The sequence below is a fragment of the Calonectris borealis genome, chromosome 16 (assembly GCF_964195595.1).
Source record: "Calonectris borealis chromosome 16, bCalBor7.hap1.2, whole genome shotgun sequence".
Lineage (NCBI taxonomy): Eukaryota > Metazoa > Chordata > Aves > Procellariiformes > Procellariidae > Calonectris > Calonectris borealis.
The window spans coordinates 17,246,216-17,274,043 of record NC_134327.1 but is presented as its reverse complement, the minus strand read 5'-3'; the positions used below and the strand labels follow the sequence as shown (position 1 = coordinate 17,274,043).

General features: G+C 37.8%; 1 protein-coding gene across 7 annotated transcripts in view; it reads right to left on the bottom strand.

The window, feature by feature from the left end:
* Positions 1-2,624: 2,624 nt before the first annotated feature.
* RBBP6 (RB binding protein 6, ubiquitin ligase) overlaps positions 2,625-27,828 on the bottom strand; it is a 33,745-nt gene continuing 8,541 nt past the window's right edge. The window contains exons 2-18 of one of the 7 annotated variants that reach the window (XM_075165593.1): positions 26,375-26,474; positions 24,374-24,412; positions 23,674-23,710; positions 18,792-18,836; positions 16,316-16,404; positions 16,104-16,200; positions 15,140-15,279; positions 14,061-14,233; positions 13,201-13,304; positions 12,400-12,758; positions 11,215-11,311; positions 11,056-11,134; positions 10,904-10,961; positions 9,388-9,750; positions 8,929-9,030; positions 5,742-7,490; positions 2,625-4,616 (exon numbers count right to left, since the gene is read on the bottom strand). In XM_075165593.1, coding sequence (XP_075021694.1) covers positions 3,047-4,616; positions 5,742-7,490; positions 8,929-9,030; positions 9,388-9,750; positions 10,904-10,961; positions 11,056-11,134; positions 11,215-11,311; positions 12,400-12,758; positions 13,201-13,304; positions 14,061-14,233; positions 15,140-15,279; positions 16,104-16,200; positions 16,316-16,404; positions 18,792-18,836; positions 23,674-23,710; positions 24,374-24,412; positions 26,375-26,474 — 5,201 coding nt within the window. In that variant the 3' untranslated portion in view covers positions 2,625-3,046. Of the gene's footprint in view, positions 4,617-5,741; positions 7,491-8,928; positions 9,031-9,387; positions 9,751-10,903; positions 10,962-11,055; positions 11,135-11,214; positions 11,312-12,399; positions 12,759-13,200; positions 13,305-14,060; positions 14,234-15,139; positions 15,280-16,103; positions 16,201-16,315; positions 16,405-18,791; positions 18,837-23,673; positions 23,711-24,373; positions 24,413-26,374; positions 26,475-27,828 lie in introns of those variants that run through there. The other 6 variants (XM_075165597.1, XM_075165595.1, XM_075165594.1 and 3 more) reach the window with 6 other exon arrangements.

The window sequence follows — 27,828 nt, the reverse complement described above, 5'->3', positions numbered from 1 at the left end:
AATTTCCCTAAAGCTGGTTACAATCTAAGCAAAAGCACGTTTGCCGCTACTGTTTCAACCACTATTTCCCCTCTCTCCATTAAATAATGTATGTAAGCTTTTCCTTCCTGGCCTTTACTTTTAAAATGCAAACCAGTTATTAAGGGTTCTAACTAAAAGTCATTTTGTGTCCCTTTTCTGTTTCTTAATTTTATCTCTACCCATGCATGACGTTATTCTGCATCTTACGCCCTCATTTTTGTTTTTCACAGCTCCGTCATTTCAGAGCTGAGGATGATAACCTACGAGTCTGTCGCCCACTGTGGGGTAGTTTCTGTTTGGTCATTTACACTTAGATTTTCCAACCACCTTCCTCCCTGCCTGGGCTTTCCCAGCTGAAGGGTTGCTGCCTCTCAGCACGTTCGAACCGTGCAGACACATTCAGCCTCAGCTGAAGAGGTGAGGTACGTTGGCCCAAGGGTTCTCTGCAGACAGACGTAGGGGTCTGTGATCACCTCCACGGATCGGACACCCCTTACCTTTAGTAGACAACCAAGCAGGATTGTTCCAGAAGGAACGTATTGAATTTAGTCACTGAGTCAACATCTTTTTATGTCCAAACAACAGCCAAACCTTACCTTGCTCTGCAAGCATGCTTTCCTTCACGGCGGCTAAAACCACCTTCACTTTATTTCACCACCTGAAGTCAAATGCGTTCCCGGAGCGTTTACCCCCGCCCCGAGAGCCCTGTTCGGATACATCCCCTCACTCTACTGCAGGCACTCCACAGAAACTTCAGAAATTCAGTCAGAAGACTTCTAAACATGACTATAACTAAAAATCACCTATTCAGCCCTGAGCATAACTGCATTCCAGGTGTCTTCAGCTCAAAAAACTTGGGAAAAAAGTAATCATAAGAAACTCCATGTGCAGAGTAAGCTAAATTCATAGGAGGCTGAAAAATCATCAGTAATGCTGCTGTAGCGCTCTGAAACCAGAGAAGAGTTTAACTGAGCATTAAGACAGGCTTTGACTACAGCTTTTTCAGTGCAAGGTTATATAGAAATACACAATTTTGCCTGGTTTTATGGACCTATTCCATAAATGTCCAAAATTTTACTTCCATGCAAATTTACTAATTCTTCTGAACCTTGGTAATAAAGCATACTTAACACATTCCAACTCAAGTTAAGAATCCCATTTCACCAAGTCCTAAATTTTCTGTATTTCATTAGGCCAAAGCATGTTCACAGAGAATGGTGCAAAATTAATCTCCTCTTTTCAATGGCCTCATCACCACGAGCAGAGACTACGCAAAGGGAGAGTCTGAGGCTGAATTCCCACACATCTGGTGTTCGCTTTGGCCATACGAGTTCCCTGGACCACACGTCGGAAATGCTGGAGGAGCACATTTAACGACTATTACGGACACGTGCTCTTTGATTCTGGGAAGGAAAAATCTGAGTGGCTTAATCAGAAAGCCTGCTTCACCTTGTGCAGAAAACGCCTGAAATCCACCAAGAATGCCTTGACATGAAAAGGTATAAACTACTGGAAGTGAAATCCAGCACTAATTCTGGTTTGTTCTTGTTTTAACCATCAGAAGTCCAGAATGCTCAGTCTCTAACCCAATATTTAACTTCATAGTCACCCCCACTGAACAGCAAGATGAATTATTATTTTACTATTTCTGTACTGCTAAATACTCCAGCAACAGTACCTATAAACAATGACACTTTTTGAACAAAATAGTCTCTGCAAGCAGGAAGCCCTGACATGCTGCTTTAATTTATAGTATTTTCAAACAGAACTCTTTTGGGGCAAATCCCGTAGCCAAACAGTCGAGGGCTTTCACTACTGAATTCAATTGTTACTGGTATGTTATGCCCTTAATGCACACCGAGAAGTAGTTCTTACCATGCTGGCTTTCTGACAATCGAGCAACACCCACCACTGCCACTTTTTTTTTTTTAAAATTACATCTGTCTTAAAATTATCAAGCTAATTAAATTTACATTTTCTAGATTTCCTGTCATTGTTCAAAGTAGTTTAAAGCAGAAGCCTGCCTTTCTATAAGGCCTTCTTCTTCTGCCAAACTCATCTGCTAAGCCCCACATTTAATGGAAGGGTTAGTTCTGTATCATGTAGCACCACCATATGAAAATAGTAATAATAAAGTTTCTATTTAAAAAACGCAAACATCTTGGTGATCAGCATCCTTATGACAGGAAATACAGATTACAGGGCATCTTAAAACGTGTAAATGTTTGCTGGCAAATGACAACAGGTTTCTAAACAAACTGGAACAATGTTGAAATGTGACAGCTTCATATATAACATTATTTTAAAATAGTCAGTACCAGCTGTTAAGAGTGGCTATATTTTTTGGGGCCATAGACTACTTTTTACAATATAAAACCAAGTCCACTTGGCACATGAAGAAAGTGCACCTCTTGGCAGTACCTCCCACATTGCATCAGTTCAAAAGATTCAAAGTCCTACCAGGCTTTTCAAAATTAAACCCGTTGAAATATTATTTTTCATACGTGTTAGCTACCAGAAAGCTTTTATGGGTAGCTTTTTTCTGTCACTCGTCTCTTCTCTGCTGATGTTCAGCTATCACTCGAAATCTCATCACATTGGAGAGTTTACTGAAAACTTTTTATTGTAATCAAAAAGTGACATAACAGGGCTGTAATGTATTCTGCAAATCATTCTGCTGATATTTTATAACTGATACCAGCTTCTTCTGCCAGGCAATTAAAAAAAAATTCAAATGTGAAAATTTTCACAGTACAGTAAACTCCACCCAAACTAATTAACGGTGGTTAAAAATAAGATGCCCCAGCAAAACCTTTCATGTTACATGGTCACAACTCACAATTCTGTACAAAATGTTCACTTTTATAAAGCTCTGATGTAAAAATCAAATAATCAAGCAGCAATATTTTAAGTGCAGCACAGGGTCTTTCATGTCATTATTTACAACGCTTGAATTCGTTTACATTTTAACAAAATTTAATACAGATGACTTAGGAATTAAGTCATTTTTTTATTATCTGTCATTCTATGTAGTGACAGATTTCACTTTTTGGTCATCTTTCTCTTTATCTTTGCTCTTCTTCGATTTTTTCTTCTTGTGTTTGTGTTTTTGGCTCTTTTCCAATTCTGTTTCGTTTCCAACGTGTTTCTTATGCTTCTTGTGTTTCTTATGCTTCTTGTGCTTCTTTTTCTCTTTTTTCTTTTTCTTTTTCTTGCTGTCTTGACTCTCTCCTGAGCTGGCACTGCTGCTGTGGCTTCGAGTCTGACTCTCAGAAGGGCTCTGACTACGGCTGCGGCTAACACTGGGACTGCTTTGACTTTGACTGCGGCTTGCTTCAGGCTGGTCAGCTGCAGCAGGCGCTGCTGTCTCCTCTTTCACCTTATCAACAGCCTTTTCTTTCGGTTCTTTAGGATTTTTTCCTGCAGCTTCCTCATCTTTTGCAGACACATTACTCTCACTGTCACTTTCATTGTAGTCTGGTACAAACGCAGCCTCATCAGTCTCTCGAGTTAGATCAGAAGAGAGCCGTGAGGAGCTGCTTACCTGAGGCTTGGGCTTGACAACACTTTTATCGTTTTGTCCAGTCACGTTCTCTTTCTCATTTTTTACATCTGGTGATTCTTGTTTCAAAGGTGGTTTATTGCCACCTGGCTCTTTCTCTTTATTGCTCTTTACTTCTGGTACATGCTTCTCTTTCTCTTTTCCTAAATTTTTATCTAGAGGTTTGTGTTCCTCCAATGTACGCTTGGAATCGTGAGCAGCTTTGTGATCAGACTGCTTCCGCTCACGCGGAGGACTGTAGCTGCTCCTTTTGGCATCTCCAGTGCCCTTTTTGGATGGCTCTGCTCGTTCGTCTCTTGGCTTACTTTTCTGTACTGATGTAGATTCTCTGTTTCGAGAAGGGGAGTCTTTTCTCCTTGCTAATTCACTCTTTTCATCTCTACGCTTGGAACTAGAATGATCTCTGTTGCCATCATGGTCAGATTTTTTGTCTCGGTTAGGAGTAAAGTCTTTAGCAGTGGATCCACGGCCAGTATCATGTTTCTCTGAAGATCTGCTCTCTTTGGAAGACTGAGAAACGTTTTTGCCATTTCCTTGCTCAGTTGCACGTTCCGAGTGGTCTTTTTCTGGCTGAACACTGCTCTTTCTCTTCTCAGAAGTGTCCTTGTCTGACAAAGAATGATCCCGGTCTTTGGTTTTTCCTTTTTCATTCGACACTGAACTTTTTGAACTTTTTGCATCGTGCTGGGAGCTTTCATAACTCACCTCTTTTGCAGTTTTCTGTGTTTTCTCCAAAGGCTCCATCTCTTTTTCATTGTGTTTTATGGGGTTCGGTGGCTTAGCACTCACATTTTTTATAACACTAGCAGGTTTTCCTACGTTTGCAGGCACCTGGGTAGTTTTAATGTCTTCCTCTTCAGACTCGAAGTCATCTTTATCCCACTTCGACTGAGGGACCTGGATCATAATAATGACGTCTTCAGCAGGGGCTGTTATATCATTATTATACTCCTCCATGGTCTTAATGACAGTTCGTTTTGTATCTGGCTTTTCCTCAGTCTTTCTAACGGGGCTTCCTCCAGTAGAACTAGTGCTAAGAGGAAAAAAGCGTACATTAATAAGGGGTGAGATACATGCACCGCCATCTTTTGTAATGTTTTATAAAATGGCTTTTGTTTCAATTCTTAATCTTCAGGTTTTTTTTTTTCAGAAGATGTTCAATTAAGGCAACAGACAAGAGAAAGGATGAGTCCACTAGCTAAGATTATGAGCAATCAATTAATTTAGTATCTTCCTACTATACATTTAATTAACAAAGACACAAGATTATCAGATTGGGGACTGTCTGATCTGGTAATTCCTTCATGTCCTATTTCTACCAATAGCAGATAAATTAGATATACATTCTTGTTTCAATACGTAAGCAAACAATTATGGAGAGGTATACACAACCAAAGTTTTATTCTCATGTTCCAGTGTTGTTCTTTAGAAAAGTGGAGGGTTTAAAAACCTTTTAGATTACCAAGACACTATCTTAAGTCTCTAGCAATGTCTTAAATGTTTTGAGTTTGCTTAGTCCTGCTTCTTTAGATGCTGAAATGTAAGTAATAACAGCACCACACTAGAGCACTTCCCCCCCCATCACACAATGGAATATAGAAAAGAGATCTCCAATGAAAGTGCCAAAAAAAGTTGGCACTGAGCTGCAAACAGCGTAGCTGTGTCAACATGGCACTGTGCTCAAAGCTAAGATCAGTACAATGTATTGGCAACCAAGCTGCTATTTCTGCAAGGTATAATTTCATGTCATACTGACAAAAGTAGATCATTACAGTACCTTGCAATTTTTAAAAAACAAAATATTGCATGGTATAGACATGTCTGTCATCCTTGCCTTTATCAGTAAGCTGGATTTCAAGGAAGACATAGAGGGGACACCTCAAAGAGTCAACACGTAATGAATAAGAGAGGGAAAAGTCCCATAAGTAAGGGTCAAACGCATCACCAATGAATTAACCTTATTAGCATTCTGTGCAGTACAGACTGTTTGTTTTCTTTAACAAAACTTGATTTTGACCCAAGTACAGTTTAACAGGGAAGATCATAGATTATTCACTCATTTAGCACAGCTTTAGCTGTTCCTTTCATTAGTCACCATAAAGAATTTTACATTTTTGGGAGGAGGAAAAAAAGAATAAGAAAAGAAATGATGAGGTACCTGGTATAATCTACAAGAGTTGAGCTAGATCCATCAGCTGCTGTTACTTTTCTTCTCACTTTTCCCTTTGCTTTTTCTTGTTTAACTTTGCTGATGCTCGGCTCAGGTTTCTCAACAGGTTCTTTTGCAGGTGGCACATTTTCTCCACTCACAATCTTTTTGCCAGTTTCTCGGTTAAGTTTAATCTTTTTTGCGGGGTTGTTAAGAAAAGCAGATTTATCCTTTTCTGGAGTTCGCTCTCCTTTTTCACCATCAGGCTCAGTCTTCCCCTTCGGCGATGTTTTCGATTCAGCAGTTTCTTGTTTAGAGGCCTTTATGGAAGTGCCTTCATGTTCTTTATCAAGCTTTTCATCTGCTTTTCTTTTTCTTTTTTCAGGTTTTGCATCAGAAGGTTTGCTTTTTTCAGCAGGTTTTTTTGACTTCTCCTCTTTGTTGGAGGGCTTCTCCGACTTGGTTTCTTTCGGATGGTCTTTCTTTGCCTTTTCCTCCTTGGCTGGTCTGGTTTCTGGGTGATCTTTTGTCACCTTTGGGTGAGCCTTCCGTGGGGTACCAAGAGCCTTCTCGTCCTTTTGAGAGGAAGATGTTTTAACGCTGTCTGTCTTTGGCAACTCCTCCTTCACTTTTTTCACAGGAGGTTCCGTTCGAGGAGATTTTTCACGATCGGCATCCACCTTCTCTTGAGAAGCTTTAGCTGGTTTTATTACATTGTCTTTCTTAGGAGGAACAGCCACTTCTACTTTCCGCTTTGTCTTGTCAACTTTTGCTTTTGGCTTATCCTTCTCTTTTTTCTCCTTTTCAGACACTGGTTTGAAAGCAATAGAATCTGCTTCCATAGGCTCATCTCTCACAGGGGTGGCATCATCTCTGCTTGGGACCATGAACAGAGTGTCCGTTTTAACGTCTTCTGCTGGAACTGGCTCTCTTGGTTTTCTCGCGCCTTCTAACAACTCAGCATTGGGAAATCCTTCATTCTCATCCCCTTTTCTTCTCTTCCGGTGTTTTTTATGTTTATTTCCTTTGCCATCTCCCAGTGGATTTTCCACCTCCTTCTCTTTTGATTTCGTAGGATCTTTGATGCCATGGCTCTCTCTTCCAGAAGGTTTTTCAGGGTAATTTCCAGCTATATTACGATTTCTGTGGCTCTGCCCAGCAGGATAATCCTCCCTACGTCCCCGAGCATATGGCGAATTCTCTCGTCTGGTCCCAGGTGGACCAAACCTATCTGGAGAAAAGTTCTCTCTGTTTACTGGAGGTCGAGGTTGAGCGCCAACAGCATAGCCCTTGTAAAACTTTTCATACCATTCTCTATAATTCCTTTCCCATTCTCTGTATCTTTCCTTTTCAAATGGATCTCTAAAGTCAACAGATCTGCCATAGTAAGCTTTCATATCATATGGTGGAACTTCTCTGTATCTGTTAAAATACTCCCTTTCTCCTTCCCCTTGAGGTATAGTCCGTTTAGTGGGAGACTGGCCTCTGAATACTGGAGACCTTGACCGTGAATGGTATCTTCTGTATGGAGGTGACCTTGACCTTGAACGGTGATAACCATGTGACCTTGACCTAGAACGATAGTTACGACTCTTCCCTTTGCCTCTTCTTGGATACGGCGGCGATCGCGAGTAGGAACGAGAATGGGAACGACTAAACGATCGAGAGTAGGAGCGAGAGCGGGAAGAACCTGATCTTGACTTGGAGTAGGTATACGAACTTCTAGAATAAGATGAAGCACTATAGGGAGACTTGGACCTTAAAAAAAACACAACACAAAAAAAAATAAATGAAGTTAATTCAAAACAGTCACTCTCCCCAATTTTTTTCCTCCCAAATTTGGTTTGGTTTTTTTTTTCCTCTCCATATGCTTATGTCAAAGCTTCTTTCAGCTGCTGACATAATACTACTGCAAATTGAAGAACTTGATAACATGTAAAAGTTTCTGCTTACAAGACAGAACAGCTGCTGCTTTGTTAGTGTAAAAACATACAGGAAGGGTAAGTCTACTTCCACTCACTTTTAGCACATGAACTACCATAGCTATTGATTGATTTAAGGTGGTGTATACTGGCCTCTACTGGTACATGAACACGCACATTTTTCACTACTCAGCAACTACATGCAGTGCAAATCGTTTTTGTTGCAGTAAGATGCAAAAAGAGCAAGTCTTAATGGCTACAGTGCAGTATCAAACATCAAGAAAACACGATTTAGCCTGAAGACAGTAAAGTTCAATTTTAAAATGCCAGCTTAGTCTATTTAATTTCACTACTTATTTGGCAATTTGTACAGGATGCAAAATACTTGTACTGCAATCTTACATAGAGTTCTATTTAATCAACACTTCTAGGCAGATGTTCTAGCAAAATTTTGCACATACCTCTAGCTCTAACCAAGGATAGTGACCGCATTTCAAGAAAAATCGTATCTAAAAGCTTCTAAACTCAGCCTCTAGTAACATGACTCAGTGCCATTACTCTAGGAAAGATACTAACAGCTTTACTAACAGAGAGCTCTTCAGACTCCCGCCCAAGTTTTTTTGGGGATAGAAAACATCAGCTACTCTGAGCTTTTTCTTCACAAGTTTTTCTTTTATTATTTTTTAAAGAACCATTTCACATTATTTTGCATATGTTCATTAGCATAATTCTTCCTCTCAAAGTCCTTCACCAATTTAAGATTTCTTTAAAAACAAGTCTGATCTTTAATTCCTAAGAAAAATTTAACAATGTCAACAAAATACTAGCGAAAGCCACCAGTTTGCAGTCCAGGTTAAAATCTCTCCGTGTATCCACATGAGATAAACAAAAGAGGAAATGAAGACAATTTCTCTCACATATCTCCTCCGAAGTGCTTTGAGGTAATGGTTACAATCAGGATAGGGAGACGCAGAAAATCCAGCAGCTACACCTACTCAGTTTCTAGCCTCTCACGGCTGTCAGGAGGTGAAGGATGTCATTACCGAGAAGCTTTAGTAAGAGAGACACCTGTTCCTTAACAACTGCTGCCAAATTATAACTATCAGTCAACTGTTACCTCTGCCACATTTGAGCTAGTAACCTACATATGAAACTCCTATCACTGCTAATCCCTTGAATCATTCAATCCATCTAACGATAGAGAGGTGGAGTGGAACTCCTCCTGATTCTTCTAGACAATCTGCTTCTCCATTACGGACATGTAAAGCAGTTACCTGGAAAACGAACGCCTACGCTCCTTTTGAATCTTTTTATATTCCATCAATTCCTTAGCAAAATCATTTGTAAACTCATCAAGTTTGGACTTTTTCTTTTCCCTGTTAAAATAAGTTTGACCTTTATTACAATTATAGTTTGACCTTTATTACAAAAAGACATCAAGAAACAAAACATGGCCAATATGAGAAAATGTATACTGCATGCAAATGCAAAAGGTGAACATCCTATTTAAGCAAAAACAGTTTAGAATTCCTAAAAGTTTTAGGGAAAGTTTTAGAATTACATTTGTCTTGTTTTAGTTTTGCATGTTTACCATCTGCAACGAAAAAGTATATTGGAAAAAACACTATGTCGTTTTTGCTTATGTCAGACGCACTTTAGTGTAACTGCAGTCCGATATGCTACCGAAATACAAAAATGAAAAACAACGCAACTTCATTGAGCCAAATACTTACTCCTCTTTAAGTCTCCGTTGTTCTCTGTAAAACTCCTCCCTAGATAAAGGAGGTGCTTGTGTCGTTGGGATGGTATTTGAATGAGCCGTTGGTACTGCTGCTGGTACCCAAGCTGATGACATGTTTGCAGGAGCTGGGGGATATCCTGGAGGGGGGACAGTGTACCCAGCAGATGGAGGCTGACCAGGTGGAAACTGAGGAGGAAACTGTGGTGGTGGCACCCCCGGAGGAAGAGGAAGTGCATGGGGCGGTGGAGGATACAAGGGAGGTGGAGGCACAGGCACAAAGACTGGTGCTGATGCTGGTAGTGTTGGGGCCTGAGTCCTTTGGGTACGTTCACTATGCGGGCGTCCTCGATTTGAACTAAAGAAACCCAAAAACATGTGTCACTGTTTGTTACACTCTGCCCTGATTTTAAAGAGAAAAGCGAATGAAGTGGGAGCATTGTGGCGAGCACTTCTTGTGCTCAACGTAAGCATTTTTCTCCCTGCTTTCTGTTCACTTGAGACGACACTCATTTCTTGATCCTCATACTTGCCTTCCACATCCTCACCCCCAACAGCTCCCTCAGGCTTCTCTCCTTATACTCAGCTTTGCACCCGTGGATGGAGGCTGCCCACACTTGAAGGAGACTCCCACCTCCCGTGTGCCAAGTGCCCACTGCTCCTCTGCCACTCCTTGATACACTTAATACATCACACTTCTGATCTTCCAAGTACTGCACAGATACTAACTAATCTTCTCTCAAACTTCTTTTAACTTCTCCCATATATGCTCCCTATGTTGTTGCCTCATCATGATGTATTTGGCCTGTTCTTATCCCTGAATTGTTATTTTCTTGCTTACTGACAGTCTGTGGGATGGATCCTGGTTTCTGTTTTGATTTATCTTTAAGATTTTATAAACACAATGCACCTTTACAATCTATGTGTAACAAATATATACCAAAATGAAGGACTAACTTGACACTGCAATAATAGATAAAACGGACTCCTCTCTCTCCAACTGAGAGAAAGCAGCTTGGCTGTTTGAGATGACTAAATTGCAGAAATTCAAAATTGTTATAAAATAACAGCGTTGACTTTTCCAATAATTTGCTCAATCAATATCAACTAAGTTGTTAAAGAAAGAATGTTGGAGGCTAATTTCTATTGGGAAATCAATTTCTTCAGCCCTACTCAGCCAGTAATCAAAAGGGTGGCTTTCCATCTGATCTTCTAATTATATTCAATTTTTATATGTAATTATGGTTTCCTCAAAAAGTGTTCGTTTTTCAGAGTCCTCTTTTCAATTATGTACTGGAGTTTTATTTTAAATAATCTTACTGCAAGCACAGATCCCCTTTGTTAAAGCTAATTCAAATTAAGCCATTTAAAAATTAATTACCACTTGTATTCTCCATAACTATCTGTGCATACTTATTTCATTATAAGTCAGCTGTTGTATAAGTTATGTGTTATGGCCTAATTTAACAGGTTACAAGTACTAATATATTGAATTTCTGTAGAATACTTACAGTTCCCAGCCTGGTCTGCCACCTGCTGAGCGAATTGTACTGGCTCTCATTGGATGACCTTTTGGAGCAGGGAGAGGGAAAAAAACCACAGAACTATTCAGTTTATCTGAAGATAATTTTTTAAAAGAAATTCTAAAGTTATAGTTACTTACCAGTTGTGGGTATTGATTGTCCTTGGGGGCCCAGAAGACTTGGTAACGCTGGTTGTCTTAGTACAGGAACCTGATAGCCCTTGTGAATAAATGCAAACAGTTAGAAAATGAGCTCTATTAAAATACAAGAATCATTCCATATGTTGAAATAAAATTTACCTTCTCTTCCAACAAACTGCTGATTGACAGAGAGGAAGATTTCGAAAGCTCAGCGGCAGTCACCAGAGCAGCAGGAGGTATAACAGTATCGGCATCACTACAACAAAAACCCAATCTTTTATTATTCAAACAGCGTTTTGAAGTGCTACTTGAAATATAAAGTCCAAGGTGAGAAAACGCTGACTACTGTAAATGGAAAAAAAATTTAAAAATAATCGTCACCAGATTTACAAATGTGAAGTTGGCTGATTCCAAATGAAGCACTAACTAGAAGTCTATTTGGACTACCGGTATTTAAAGAGGAAGCTCACTAGAAAAATATTTTATTAAGCTAGCTGTACATGAAAGGATTGGAGTATATACAACTCACACAATGAATCTCAGTTTTGGAAGATGTAAGAACTGAAATTCTATTAGGAAATGTTTATGTGCTAGTTCAGAGGCTGCCTTAGAGGTTCTTTTGAATTGGATCCTTTGTATTCATGGTAGAGCTGAGCCTGACAGTATTCTGGACAGAGTGGCTATTTGCATTCAAGGCATAAAGTTGAAAGGATATAAGCCCTAACCAATAGTACAGATTTTTAATGTATTTTCATATGACTTCACTGGGTTGCAAACTTAAGACTTTCATGCTTCATGTCAAATTTATAGTGTTTCAATGTTTACTATGCGTCACTGACTACACTGTGTATTACTAAGGATGACACTGACTTATAACATTGATGACAGAAATACTGTAGAAAAAAGTAACGTGAAAACACCTGGTCAATTTTACCTATAATCGTGTTTTTACACTTTTAATGAAAATATTTCCCGAGTAATAAAGAAAAATTAATGCACTCAAGAAGGTTTGACATAAATAAATGGTTACTTTAGGAATTGCTAGCCACTTAAAAATCAAAGGGCTCCTTGGGGAAAAAAGTTCCTCTTTCAGGGTAAACCAGTACTGAATGACTGATAACGCAACCAAACAAGAAATACTTCCGAGAAAATTCTTGCATGAGACACACTTCCAACTTACCAAAGTGTCCTCATTCAAAGTAAAAACAAAAACCAGAACTTCCACAATTATCTGGAACTGTCACTAATGATATACAAATCGTTAGCTGAGCAGCTCAAGAAGAAGAATCTAACTTAAGCATTTTGGTGTCTTTTATATTCATGTTGCTCTACAGATTTACTTACCGAAAAGGTCCATCTGGCTTTTCACCACGGAGAGATAGGGACACTGCTGGAGGGAGATCAGAGACGACGACAGAAGACGGATTTACTGGCAGCCCAGCTGCCACAGATGACTGACCAGGGGCCAACGATGACAAAGCAGCAGCAGAACGAGAAGCCAGAGAAGCTAATGGTATCATTAGTGGATCCTGCTGTCTGGAAATTGCTGGCCGGAGTAGAGGCTGCAGGTTGCGTGTTATTGTTTGTCTCATTAGGGGTGGTGGCGGTGGTGGCGGTGGCGGCGGCTGCTGCTGCTGTTGCTGCTGAATCTGCTTACGGAGCCTTTTTGTGTAGCCAGTTTCATTTTTGAAGTTGTTCACAGCCTAGAGGCAGAAAAACATTTACAAAAAGGTAATATGAAATTTCAGTAGATATATGAACAAAAGCCTCCACAGAGTAAAATTACTTGTGTATTCCTGTAAATGCTATTAATCCTAAAATAAATCAACAACGTGATATATGGACATATGACATTAAACACTGATATTAACGGTAACGCAGAGTACCTGTATTTAAAGTACTTCGGTGTTAACACCAAATTTGAAAGTCAGGCAATCATGTTAAACAAAAGCGTGACCTGAATTTGCCAGATTGTCTCTGAAGAGTTGTAAGCTTGTAACAGTAGATAATGTATTTGAAAAGTAAATTTAGCCTTATTCAATTTAGCCTTGCTTAAGGAGATGTAAATTAATATTTTCCTCCCTTTCAGCTTTTTACAAATAAGACTCTTCTTACAAACAGTTTATGTAAAAGTCATCATGTTACCTGGCGTAGGAACTTGTTGGCAATTAAAGCATCAGGAGAAACATCTGTTTGATGACACGTTGGGCATGTATGTTCCTCAGATTCCAGTAATGCTGTTCTAATACCTGTGAATAATTAGAATCACCGAAATAGTTTTTAGCCAAATTAAGGAAATTTTGGGGGTTCTAATCGATTATAAAAAGACGTATAGGATTAATGGGTGAACATGGTCTTGAAATGACAGCACGAAGCTATAAATGTTCAGTAGTGTAAAAAAATTCTGGTATGCAGCAAATAACTATACAGTTTTGATATTTCACTATTGTAACATTTGAAGATGTAGGCTGTGTCTTGATGTTTCAACTAGTCTTTTTTCCACTATTTAGTAGTGAGAAGTCAACAACCTAAATTAAATTTTATTTAATGAATAAAACACATTTCAAAAAAACCATTAGCAGGTTTGAGTTCTGAAGGTTTTAACCAACTCTCCCCTGGACAAGAACGTGGATTAAATGCTTAACTATCCGTTTGTTGCAGACTACAGTAAGTCATCAGAGTTGGATATGTAATTTTGTATGAGAAAGCACTGTGGACAAACTAAATGCATTCAACACCTAGTACTGTAATCACCTGCACAATTATGCACTTCTCACACTCATCGTTCCACATTTAAAGAGGATTTAACTAGATACGTAAGAAGGGAAAAAAGCTTTCTGCCGTTCCCCCCCACCCCCCTTCATACAGGAAGAGTCCTTTCCTATTCAGGGTATACTAAAGTATTAAATAGAACGGGTAACAAAGTAATTTCATTATCTCCTATTTCTGCTTTCAGAAGATCAGATTTCATGTTTTGAATTAACAAACATGAGAGTAACACTTACATTCATCACAATAACTGTTTCCACAGCAGGGAATAACAACTGCATCAGTCATTATATCTTTACAAATGAGACATAACAACTCATCTGGAATAGGATCATCTTCTTCTGAGGAGGACGATGGCTCCTCTGGTAAAAAGGGAGGCTTTTCCTTCTTTCCTATAGCATAAGCTTCCCTAGAGGGAGGGTGGGGAAAGAAAAAGAAAAAAGTTAAAGATGGGTAAAGGGAAACTTTTCCAAGCTTTGGATTTTATCAAAGGAAGATAATAGATGGAATTTTTCTCACTCCCCATTAGCCTTCTAAAACACAGGCATTTAGTTTAAACTACTTTTCTATAGCCACAACACTAGAAGAGGGAGAACAATTTTCCTTCTGCAGAACTCTCCCATTCATTGGAACAACTAAGAAATTAGCTCGGACTAGAAAAATATTTTTTTTGACAGCTAGAAATGAGATGAAATGAATCCCATCTCTCTTTTGCCAGAGGGTAAAGGTAAATTGCAGGCTCAGGATAAAGTAGTCTCCGAGTAATTACATTTTATAAATGAAAGAAGTCTATGTTACAGCTTCTACAAAAGGCGATCCATGACAGAAAAACAGAAGTGCTACCAAGTGCATTTTAAACCAGCCACTGCTCTCAGCACACAGGAGTATTTTCTTAGTTTATAGCAACAGGAAAACTTGTCTGTTTCACACATGAGATTTGATAAAAGTCAGAGGGGGAGGAAATCTCAGTCCAACAGCTATTTGTTAAATTTTGCAAGAAGCATTTGAAACATAAAACCGAAGCAAAACAAGCTTTCGAAGAGAATGATCCCAACTATAAACACTACTGAAATGTTTTGCAGAAATACGGATTCTTAGCATACCACAAGTTTAACCAACTTCCAGGGGTATGAACAATAGGACCACCCTATTTTGATATTAGAAAGCATCACAGATTTTAAGGTTAAGATACAATGATAATGCTTCCTCTCCCTTGTAATTACAGATGCTGGCCAACTTGGTTGCATTGCTACTCAGGCATTTACACATTTTCTCTTGTTCACTTTTTGGTCAGTCCAATTAATTCCATACTTACGCATCAATAGTTGGTATTGCATATTTTCCAGTGTTTGTCAGCATAGCACCCTTTGTATTGGGGTCTTTCACCTCCATCATGAAACTCCTTGGAATTCCTGTGCTCTTTTTAATTCTGGGAACAGACTCAAAATTTTTGTCCTGTTAAGAAAAGAAATGCAGACATCTCTCATCTTAAGACCCACACTTAAAATTTCAATGATTATTTTAAGCAGCAAAAGCCTTTAATCCTCTCCTTTTACCTAGCATAAGGGTTGCTCAACTACAATACTTATTTCCCTAAAGGAATATAGCCAGGATGTTCCAAAGGCTTGAGCGGTGTTTTGAACTCATTTGACATTCTTTGGCTTAACTTCAGATTCCTGAAGGGTGAAATATCCCTTAGCCCACCATCCGCCCAGAGAAGAGACAGAAACCTGCTCCTCCTCCAAAGCACAATCCAGAGCGAGAGATTAATTTGGTACTCTCAGTCAGTCACTGGAGAAACTTATATTCACCATCTATATATGAAGGTTGAATTCATACCTCATGCATATACATTCAGTGACTAACATTAAATGGCATGAATACTCAACCAGAGGCTTGTGTAATTAAAACATGCAAATACTCCATAGACGGGGTCAACAGAAACATCACCTTTTTACACAAAATACTAAAAACTGTAAACTGTCATTAAAAAGAGTTGAAACAGAGAAAATTTTCCAATAATATTGAAATATCTCAAAATACACATGAAAGTTCACAGAGAAAGATCTATAGACATACTTAATGCCTATGACCGAGAAAAAAGGCAATTTTACATTTATAATTCCAGGTTCCCCTTGAATGTTGAAACATTGTCATATAACGTCTGTATTTCACCCCAAGAGAAACAATTCTTAATACGAATATTCATTTATTTGTTAAGCAACTGCCAAGGTAAAAAAATTAAAAACTAAGTAACACCAGAAGTCCCCCCATCTTACCCCATTTGTTGGGCAGTTCTTTATATAGTGGCCAGGTTTTCCACAACGAAAGCAAGTATATGACGGTGGAGGTGGACCCAAGGGTTTCTTCATGTAACTAGAAGTTTTTTGGGAAAAAAGAAAAAGGTATGCATATGTCTTTTGTTAAAACAAAGATCTCTACAATTTTTCCACACTCTTCAAAGAACAGATTTGACATTATCAACACTTACTTGATTGGATCATATTCATGGCCAGACTGTGTCATCATAGCTTTTATTTTATCTTCTTCGGAAGCATTGGCTTCAGCCAGATTGGCAGTCTGTTTAACAGGTAATTATTTGACACATACATTAGAAACACATTTAAGCCCACACAGCCAAAGACAACACCACTCATCCAATCCTGTAAAGAGCAGCACAACGCTAGCTGAGGTTGCATGAAAACAGCTGCTTATATAAAATATATTTGTCCTGAAGATTCTGGGGAGTCCTTACGCCATTACATGATGTTTATGTGCCTGTTAGCCTACTTGAAAAGAGCATTCTTGGGCACTCAAAACCTTAGGCTCTGTTTGTACCTTACATAAAGACTTGTGTAACCAATCCAATTTTCTTCAAAGTGGACTGAAGCTATGTGTAGAAAAAAATATACTATCCAATATTTTTAACCTGATTTTTAAGCTCCAGACTATTTGAAGGAGAAGAGATCCACTGTACATTTAATTGAGAAATATGTATGCAAGTATCATTATTTACATTTTGCAGCATTAAAAGGACACACAACTTCAGTCGGGGGAAGTTGTTTCTGCTTGCTAAAATTCAGCTTCTGACACAGAAGCATTAAAAGGAGTCAAGCTTTTTATAATCCCTCAGCAAGACAAAAGATTCTTTTCAGTAGAAATTTGACCATCATATGCTGTAGGCAGTCCAAACTGCATGTTGCCCCCCTACTAACTTCTTCATATTAATTTAACTACAGTAAGCAAAACCTGCAGTTTTTTCCAGTTGCCTGTGTCCTTTTAACATACAAATTGTAGTATAAACCTTATGCAGAACTAGATCTTCAAATTATTGAAGCCAGCTGATTTTTTTTTTTCAGTAGTATTTGTTAAAATGTTTTTATTACACACTAGTCCAGATACAAGCAGGGTCTAAGGGAGTGACTGTAAATTATTTGGACCTTCAAGCACCTATCATTCAGATCAACCACTCATGTTTTTGTTTTTATATGCATTCATTCACAAAAGCAACCAACTAGTTTCAACATTTTATTAAATGGTTGTTTCATATACACAGTTTTTTCTCGACAGTAACATAATCCAGATCGACATCTATGAAATCATTTCCATTAACATTTACAGAAAACTTTACAGATACTTGACTAATTTGTTTGAACCCAAACGGTTTACAAAACACATCCAAAAACCACAAAACATTAGTAGGAATAGACCAAAATTCAAATATGGCATTTAATACATAGTAATAATAAAACAGAAAACTGTTAACACATTGCCTCCATGCTAAGCCAGTCTGCACTAAAGAGGTTAGAGTAAGTAACAGTTTCGAGCTGCTTTATGTTCTGTTCCTGTATTTTTCTGAAATATTTAGATTTTCTCAAAAGCTTAAATGTGTACACCACTTGGACAGTTTTTCACATTTTAGAGTAAAACTTCACATGACTTTACAGAACCAAGGACACGTTTAGGGACAGCACTAATGGAGACCAATTTCTTTTGGTGGCTACCTTCCAAACTTCCCCCCCGCCCCCAAATGTACACAATTTAATTTCTGCAGTGAGAGAGGGAAGAAGTTACCAGTGGGAAGAGATTTCTCTTTCTTGGAAATGAACTCCAGCCTTTATTTTCAGAAGAAAGAACTAGCTACTCTGCATTAGGCCCTGCCTTCTCTAATCCTTGTAACTTTAAAGACTAGTAATTTAATTGGCTAGCACTATGCCTTTTCACAAAGTGCAATCACTAGTGCTTTCCCAGACAAAGTTACACATTATTGAGCAAAAAATGCAAGCAGTTCCATAGCAAAACATGGCATTACAACAGTTTCAGAAGGTCACATCTGCTAATATGCCACACATACACATTGGTATATTCCTATAAACAATTAGGTACATTTACACAATTTACACAGTCTGCGTTCAAACAAATTAGATTGTGTTGTCCACTGTATATATACTACAATTTATGAAATTGTGCAGCATTCAAAGAATGGATCTGTAACTATAATGACTAGAAATTCAAAAATAGCCATGCAATTGTCCATGTTACACAAACGCTTCTATTTTGGCTGTTGCAAACCCCCCTGAAATGTCCGTAACTTACAGCCAATTAAATTCTTCTGTAAAAATTGTGTTAGTTTCCAACGCAAAATAAACGAAACGTATGAAAAACGGTAAACAGCTTCTGAAGTGCTTCTTCTTTGTGTCTTGAAGATGAGTAATACTGCAACATTATGTTGAGGCTGATAAGGTACTCCCCTTCTATCTTCCCAAACTGGGAACTACTCTTTACAGGATAGTATCAAAATATACACACATTTTAAAGTTAAAATAAATACTTGAAATTATTAAAAATTAAATTAAAGTTTTGTTCAAATTACAACAGTTATCCAGCTATTGATCACAGTATAAGATTAAAAAATATGAAGCAAACACTTTTATTTTTTTAAGTATTTGACAAGAATATATATATACCTTAGTAAGCTGGGCCAGAGAAATAGATGCAGAAGAGTCATCAATCTGTTCACAAAAAATTAAACACATATTCAAGTTCTACAATCAAAACATAGCAATAGTTAACCTCTACTGTAGTCTGAAAGTCTGCATTATATCCTCTGAGCGTCACTGAAAGGCATTTCCAACCTAGTGTAATTTGTATTTGTTCAAAACAAAGTCCAAACCTATGACAGCTTAAGAGTGCCTATGTGGTTAACAAGAAGAAACTAAACTAACCAAACCCGCTTGAGATCAACTTATTGCTCCAGAATAAGTACAGAGGGACCTCTGTCAAATGCTCACAACTGCTTAAAAGTCGAAGGGGTAAGGAAGCTGCCAATTTTCAGCTAAAAAGGATTTTAAAAAACCCCCTAAGTTTATTTGAGAAGGATGCATCACTACAGGAAACTTATTTGCAGTGTAGTTTGCAAATTAATCAGTTAATGTCTCATCACTTATAAATGCACATGGTTATGCTTTTATGAACACAGTAGTTGCCTATCAGAATAAAGCACAGGCATATCAGCCCTGAAAGATGAACTCTCCCCATCCTGTCAGTAAGTTTAAAAATGCCAAACTCACCATAGCCCACAGAACTCAAATAAAAAAACCAATCCAAAACATCAGCCATATAAGTAACCTACGACTTCGTCCAGAAAAAAAAACCCAACTGCTTAAATTATTTAAAGGTGTTTATCATGACAGAGTAGCCTATAAAAATTGAGAAAACTGATTTCTTGTATTTCATTAGACCACTGGCCATACTATCCAAATAAGTTTGGAAAGTGTGAGAATTTAGTATTTTCTTTGCTATCAGACCAAAACCAATTTTTAATAGCAGCCCAGTACTAAAACAAAAGCAAGAAAGTGCAAAGCATATTCTTGATGATGAAAACATGGATTCAGAGCACAATCCTGTAATTTTTTTCTCCATTGCAACCACACTCCTCCCCCCCCGGCTACCTACTGAAAGAGCTTGCAGGAATGAAGTCCCCAGGCCACTAGTTAGTAATGGACTGCAGTGTTTGAGAACTAACTGAAGTGCAGTTTTTCCACAAGTAAAAAGGGTAACTCTTATCTAGTTCCTTTTCCAGTATATTGAATTATATTACGCCCCAGGCAGCAGTTAAGCTTACACTAGTAAAACATTATCAGAAAGACACTCGAATCACTGCTTATTATGTCTTAAGTTGTTCAAAAACGTAGAATAAAATTTCACAATGTAAACTGAACAGCTCTCCTCAAGAGGTCACTAAATTGATCCGAAGAGAGATTAAAACCCTTCCTTGGAAAAAGCTCTTGTCCTTTACTACCTAATGTACTGGACGACTTCGAGGGAGTAGTTTTAGCAGACTGTGGGGAAAAACATATCTACATGCAGAAGATGATTCCTCACTCCATTTAATCATTCCTTCTCTATATGTTTAGGACATGGTGTCCTAAACCTCGCTATACTACCAACTAAAAAGTTCTTGAAAATGTGCCTTTGGAGAGGAACACCCAGATCTGGAAAGAGATCTTCCCATTGCAAGTCTTACCAGAAGATTCAACTTCCCGTCTTTTCAGAAGATTTTGTACCTAGTTATGTTAAAAAGGAAGTCTGATCAAGTATTCTGAAGCTCCATGCTCCATATGCCACTCTTTTACACGTGGAAAAACAGGCCTATGTTCTCTCATGGCAGGCATAACCACGATCATTCTGTGGTTTTTCAGAAGCAAACAAGAAATTAGGAAAGCTCTCTATTGGAGTCTAGCATTAAACAGTCTAGTATTGACCAGTAACTAAAACATAATAGTTAATAAACTATTAATTAGTTCTTGTATTTTTTTAGGAAGCAGTTGTTATATGGCCTGCAGGCAACAGTCTAATTTCTTAAAGGAGGTGATAGCACTCCTTTCTACTAAACAGTTATCAAAAGCAGCAAATAGATAATTAATGTACTATTTAGTATGTTCGCCCAACAGCCATCTTCCAAAGATCCTACATTCTTTTCTCTTTTTTTTTCCCCTTTAAATTTCTACTGAAGTATTTCCTGCCAGTCCCTCAAATCAGTCAAGTAGAAACAACATCTCCATGAAACTTGTATACAACCCTAAGATAATACTGCAGAAGAATTGGGGGAGGAGGAAAGGGGGAACCAAACAAAAAAACCCCAAACCCAAAAAAACAGAATCAACAGTCAATATATTAACTCCCATTTCAAACAGAAGTCTAAACAGAAACTAATGCAAGTGAGAAAGGGGACAGAAAATAGGAGGAAAAAGCTAATCTCACTGCTGGAGTGCTACACGTAAATTACAGTGGTTTCCTAAAACCTGATAGCTTGGCTAAACTAAAAATTCAGCCAGGAAGGATCACAGTTGTGCTTGACTATCCTAAACAATGGGCATGACTCTCTGCATTTCTGCAGCTTCCAAAGACAAATACCAACTAGAGACCCTTGCAGTTACTAAAACAGCAATACTAAAACAAAAAGGATTCACCTTCTTGCTTTGGCTGTAGTAAAAATTTGGAAGTGTAGAATAACAGCTAACATAAGAGCAAGACAACGAAGAAATATTCAAAGTGTAAGCTTTTGCACATCCTTTAAAAAAAACCCCCTTAACTAATTTTAACTTTGCTGCTTTACTGTTCAACAATAATTGGTAAGCTTTCCAGTGATTTATTCCTACAACACTAAGATCCAGGTTCTGCTTTGAAGTACATACAGAAATATGTGTATTTAAAAAAAAACCCCACCAAACAAAACCCCCACACTTCAGACCAAGGCCTGAGTTAGCTTTAAGAATAGAGCTAATTGTGTCTCTAACACTAGAAGCACTGGAGGCTGCAGTGGTTTCACTGTGAGAGAGAGGACTTGTAAAGAGAGATGCAAGGCTTCCACCCTCCCTATGGCTACCCACAGCCCAAATCAGGTACAGTCAGAGCAAACAAGAAGGGAATGTTTTCGCTTTACCTTTCATTTACTTTAATTAGTTCTAACTAACACTAAGTCTTCCCTCCCACTCCAGGATTCTTCCTTTTTTTTTTTTTTAAATTTTTTTTTTTTTGAGACATCTATGTTAGCTTATGGTAAGATGCTACTTCGAAATGTAATACAGACATGCCAGGGAACACACGAGGCTAAAAGAATGTTAACTTTATTTATGAACATGTGATTTGTGTTTATACACATGCTAGTAAACAAAAAGGAAAATAACTGTTTTCAAGAAATAAAAACCCATCTGAATTAGATCAAATACTATAAACGTGGTTTACATAAATGCATTACATTAACTACTAGGGTCACTGGGCCAGTTAAACTAACTCAAACTCACAATGAGAGGCATTCATGTCCAAAAAGGAATTCGAATCAATCAGCAATACAATTATGGATGCAGATTTAGACTTAGTGTTTTTAGACCTACACAGAAAGTTTTCAATTTTAAGTTGATTGTATACCATTCACAGGAATCAGAGGCTGTATTCTTCACAGAACACAGACCCAGAGTTCATGAATTTCTAGATTAAGTTATCCTAACAGCTTGTCAAGTGATCAGATCCAATGATCCAGGGTTAGTGTAATGCCTCACACCATTCTAGTGAAGAAAAAGCAGTTATACTTAAAATAAAGATGAAAAATAAAAACCACCAAATAGTAATTTTTATACTATAAGGACTATTTTGAAAAGCGTAGTTACACATATTATTTGACCCAAGTGGCAAATCAAGATCTAGACCATTACCAGTCAAGTATTTCCTCGTGTTACTTATTTATATTTTAGCAGCAGAATGACAGTGTTTTCAAACCTGAAGAAAAATGCTGCCCCTTTTCCAAATGTAAATTCAAAGTGGTGGTATACTAAAGAAAGGCTTAACCTTTGAGAAATTAAAGCAGCGTCCAACCCTGAAATCACCCAGATCCAAAAAAGTACTGCAGGCAGAAGTTAAGAAAAATGACAGGGATTTTACCCACAAATGCACCAGGCTCTAACCTTGTGCCAAAATTTGTATTAGATACTTTCACTTGCAGACAAACTATTAAACTAAACTGCTTCATCAGATAAAGTGGAAAGATCAAATACAGAACTTTAGAATACCACTTTGTGTAGCAACGATATTTAAATTCACGGCAATCTATTAAAGACATTTATGCACTCAGAGGGGCCCAAACAATATCACTTCAATCATACAGTTTTAGGATCAAATACCCAAATATTTAAGGACATGAAAAGAAATCATTTAGCTGTACAGAACTGTCCTCAAAACATATGGGATATGTTGGTTTTGGTATTTGTTTGAACCCCCAAGGCAAAAGTAAGAAACAGTACCAAGTTTAACAATAATGGCTTCTCAGTGGTTTTTGATAACATTTTCAAAAACCATTAGGCAAAAAAAGTATTTAAAAACAAAAGCTAAGTGATACAATGTGAAAATGGCAAAAAATACACTCCAAACAATTTTTATTGCAAGAAACAAAAAGCACACAACAACCTATACAAACATACATATTACTAGCTATAGACAGACAGATGTAGAACATGGCACCATGTTCAGTTGTGCAAACCTTGAACCTACATGATCTAAAAACGATCATACATTATCTGTACAACACAAAGTCATACAGGAAATATTCTAGCATATTCAATATGAAATACAATGCATTACTAGGCACAAATACCAATATTCACATTAGAACTGTGCAAATGATGGCATTACTCAGTTTTTACTATGCTGAATCAAATACATTGTATTTACAACATATACTATGTTTTACTTGAAAATATATTAAGTTAATGTTTGGAAAATTAATAAAAGGCTACATTGTTTAGAATTAAGTGCAGTGTGTAGAAAAAAGTGTGAGATTGTGTTTTTACATACTGCTTTTGATGTTCCACTCACTGGCTCAGTTCGACTTCTAGAAGAAGAAATAAAGGTGATTAGAATTTAAAATAAAGCACTTGTACCCAACAAAGCAGTGAAAACACATTATGAAACCTGAACATCAAAACATTATGTTCCCATAGTCTAGTGAATGTGGAAATTTATTCGTATACGTAAACTATTCTCTCTTGGTACCTTCAGTGCAACTAAAAAAAAACCCCAAAAATCACATTTCTACTTTGTCACAAATTACTCTAAAACTTACAGATACAGAACACAACAGTGCAAGCGGAAGTCCTCAGATATTTTATCTCTGCTATGTAACTATCAAAAATATGAAGTCCGTACTACAGTTTTGTGTTCTTAAATAATCAACCATCAAAATATGAAGGTAGCTTTAGCCAATCTGTATATTCCTAGTATTACAAATAGGTACCAGATACAGTACTTCAGTTTCTAAGAACGAACAATGATAGTCTACACACTTTGAAGTGCAAGTTTACTTAAGTGAAAAAAAATCAGTCATCTGACAAAGGAGTAACATAAAAATGTCAGCAGCATCCTCTTTAGAACAGTGTTTCTTTGTGGAAGCCCAAGCACTGTGTTCAGATATCTACTATATTTAGCCATGAAAGTGCCAAAATACTAAACGTGTTACATATGCTATATTGACTAAAAATAGTAGTAGAAATGTCACCTGAAAGCAGTTTCTAGGATTTTGTGCGATTTAGGAGTCCTGTGACAAAAAAAAAGGTCTTAATTGCCAGAATTTGCTTTAAGATAATCTTGAAAATGCTACAGTATTTTAGGAAATATTTATTACATTTGAAAACTCGCTGAGATTCCACATACTCATTGATCTGTATCGGCATGCTATTCATCATGAATCAGACATGCAACCATTGATGTCGTTAACAAACAATTCATCCATCATCCAAAGTGTCCCATGAGCAGAGGCAATTCAAAGGCTGCTGTGCAATTGGTGTACAAATAGAAAGGCGCACGCTCCCTGCCACTGCTAGAACACCACCAGGCTCGCAATGACAGCCACGTACCTCCTGAAGTTGAGGAAGTACAAGGACATACTTTAGATTACCACAGCATGATTTCTTCATACATTTACCTTGAAGAACATACTACAAGGCAAGTAACGCATTTTTGAAGGCCTCTCCACCATTACAGCATACATTCATCATTCCCAAACATTAACCACGCTACCAGTGGTTTCTGCAATGTTTCAGTTGAAGGAACAGAAAGCTAATCTGCCTGGTTAATTTTCAATGTTAGAACAGCAGTGCCATTCCTTCCTTATCCTCACATGCAGGTATCTATTTGATCTTTGATGCTAGCAGCATCTATCCTCTCATTTTAGGGCAGCATTACAATACCAGGAGAGGGTGCCATCCAACCAGAAATGGAGGATGCATTGAGAAGACAGCACTAATCATACATGTTTAAATTAACCCCCAAAACAAGGCCATGTTTATAAGCACAACGCTCTGGCATACAGAATTACTAGAGAGTGCCTGAAAGCACTGCAACAACTACTGCAGTAATATGCCCAAAGTTTACATGCAGAGCCACATAAATTTGGATTTTTTTTGCTTGCAAATGCTTCATGGGTACCAGGATGCTGCTGTACTGTTTGTTTGAGACACACTGTAACTCAGTGTACTTTATTTATTGAGAACCAACATTAGAAAGACATGGCAAAACCACAAGCTAATAATATCTACTAATTGTGGTGGAGAGGCATATCTTTAAGAAGGCTGGAAAACATGACCATTCAAACAATGAGAATGTGGCTGATATAGAACTGGACTGTATGAATACAAAAATGACAGCAATAATCCTGTAGTCAGGATTGCATTTGAATATCTGTAATTTTAATCAATACATCTGATTCTCTGTCCTCCATAAATCTTAGGAATACAGAATGAAAACCTGGAGCACAGATATCGGCTTAGGGTGAAAACAGACTCAGAAAGATAACTAGTAACATTTGGTAACATGCTAAACTGCTTACTGAGTTTCATGTTTGGAAAGGATTAACTATTCCTTCATCGTACTCGCACAAAAGGCAATACACTTAAGGATACCGTTCTTTTTCTCTTGCCTGAAATGGACATTGTCTTTAGGAAACTAATAGAATCACTTATGAATGAAACTTCTTGTTTGCATGGTTCACCAGCTGGCAACCCTTGGTCTTTCCTCTATAGCTAGTATACAAAAACTCCAGATTTGGGGCGTAAGAATACCTGCCACATCCCGCCCCTTCCTCCCCCAAATGCAAGAAATAGTCAAACTGAGAATCAGACTCTTCTGAGTCAGGAACAAATTATAAGTTTACACTACAATGTGTATCTGTCTTTACTATAAAAGCAAACACGTATAGCAAGGAATCTCTCCATGCAGAGGAAACAGGATCTACAACTTGGGTCTCAGAAAAAGCAACCCCAGTCAATAGAATCATCTTAGAAGTTACCATTGTTGGAGTTTGATACCCATGTCCCAGAAGGCCTAAAAATGTCAGTCTACTTTGGGACAGATATGTTAAAATCCACCCCATTACAACAAAAACTAACAGCAGCTTTAACAAGAAAGATAAAACCTGAATGCCTCTGTAAACTAATATAAATAAAAAAAGTTAACACACTGAAACCCCTGACAAAGAATACAATGCTTTATGGATACTTACATAACATATGTTTTGCTGGTAGCTTTAACTCCTCCAATAGGGATTCTTCTAACAATTACCGATGAGTTCTTAGGAATCAGGGCATTATCATCTGTGTATTCTGAAAACAACAAAAATACAGAAAAAAAATTAGTCAATTCGTAAGAATGTATATTAATATGTAATTACATAGCACTTCAGAGAATCCCTCTACAGATATAGAAGCAAAGTTTTATATGTAACATCGTGCTTTTATCGTCTCAACTCACTAACAGTACATTTCAAGAAATCTTCAGGTTTGATAATCAAACACACGAAGCAAAATAATTTCATTTTTTTAAAATAGTTTGAATGCCAACAGCAAAATGGTCTCAAAGGTCACTAAAGGAGAGTCTGCTAATGCATGAGGTTCTTTCCTGACCTAGCTTGAGTTGCTTTTGCTTCTGTTAGGCTACAAAACCAATAGATCTTTGGAGAAAAACAAACCACAGCAAAGTCTCCCCTGCCTAAACCAGATTCTAAAGTCTGACTAGCTTGCCCTGCAACAAAACAGGCACTTAGCTAAAGCACGAGAACTCTGCGCCATTGCTTTCATAGCTGTTAATTAAAAACGATTCACCTATGCTGCCAGTGCTCAAGCCTGACAGAACACAGAAGAGAGCCTGCCGTCTCTGCCTATTTCTTGGAGCTTAATCCATCAACAACCACACTTCTCAGTTGCCCAGTGCTTTACATTTAAATGGAAACGAAACTGGCAGTGCTAGAATGTGGATCACAGAAATTGGGTTTTTTTTGAGCCTGCTTTCACAAGTAGGGCAGAATTGGCTCAAACTCAAGTGGTATCTCCCCTCTTAAGCTAATCATCTAGTTTGAATTAACCAAAGGGACATGAATTCTTCCGATTCACTTTTTGCAGAGCAGAGAGACTTAAACAAAATTACTTAGGAGAACAGCCTTGAAAAGCCTTTAGAAAACAGTGTGTGCCTGAAGCTCTCCGTGCTTTGCCTTGGCTTACACCCTGTTAGTCTTCTGAAGAGGAGGAAAGCCTTCTGACCTTTTACATAAGGCCCAAACGGAAAAAAACCAACTACCTGAGACACTTGGACTGAGTAAGCTCAAAATGCAAAGATCTCTCCATGAGAATGCTTTTTCTATTGTACTTACACAAGCTGGATATGACTAAATATTTTAAAACACTATCAGCCGCCATTCCCTGTAATCTGCCTACAGTTTTAAATATTAAAAGCCCTTACCTTTGCCGACCGAATCAGAACAATGGTCTGAAAACCAAAGATGCTGTATACCTCGTCAAGCTCTGTCAGGGTGGTTTTGCCCAGTGATCATTTTGCCCAGTGATCACACACAAAATACAAATATTTCACAATTTATGCTCCATTTTTCAGTGTATTATTCCTATGGGCAGGAACCTCTCTGAGACCAAAACACATGTGCCAGAACACATCATTTCAACAATG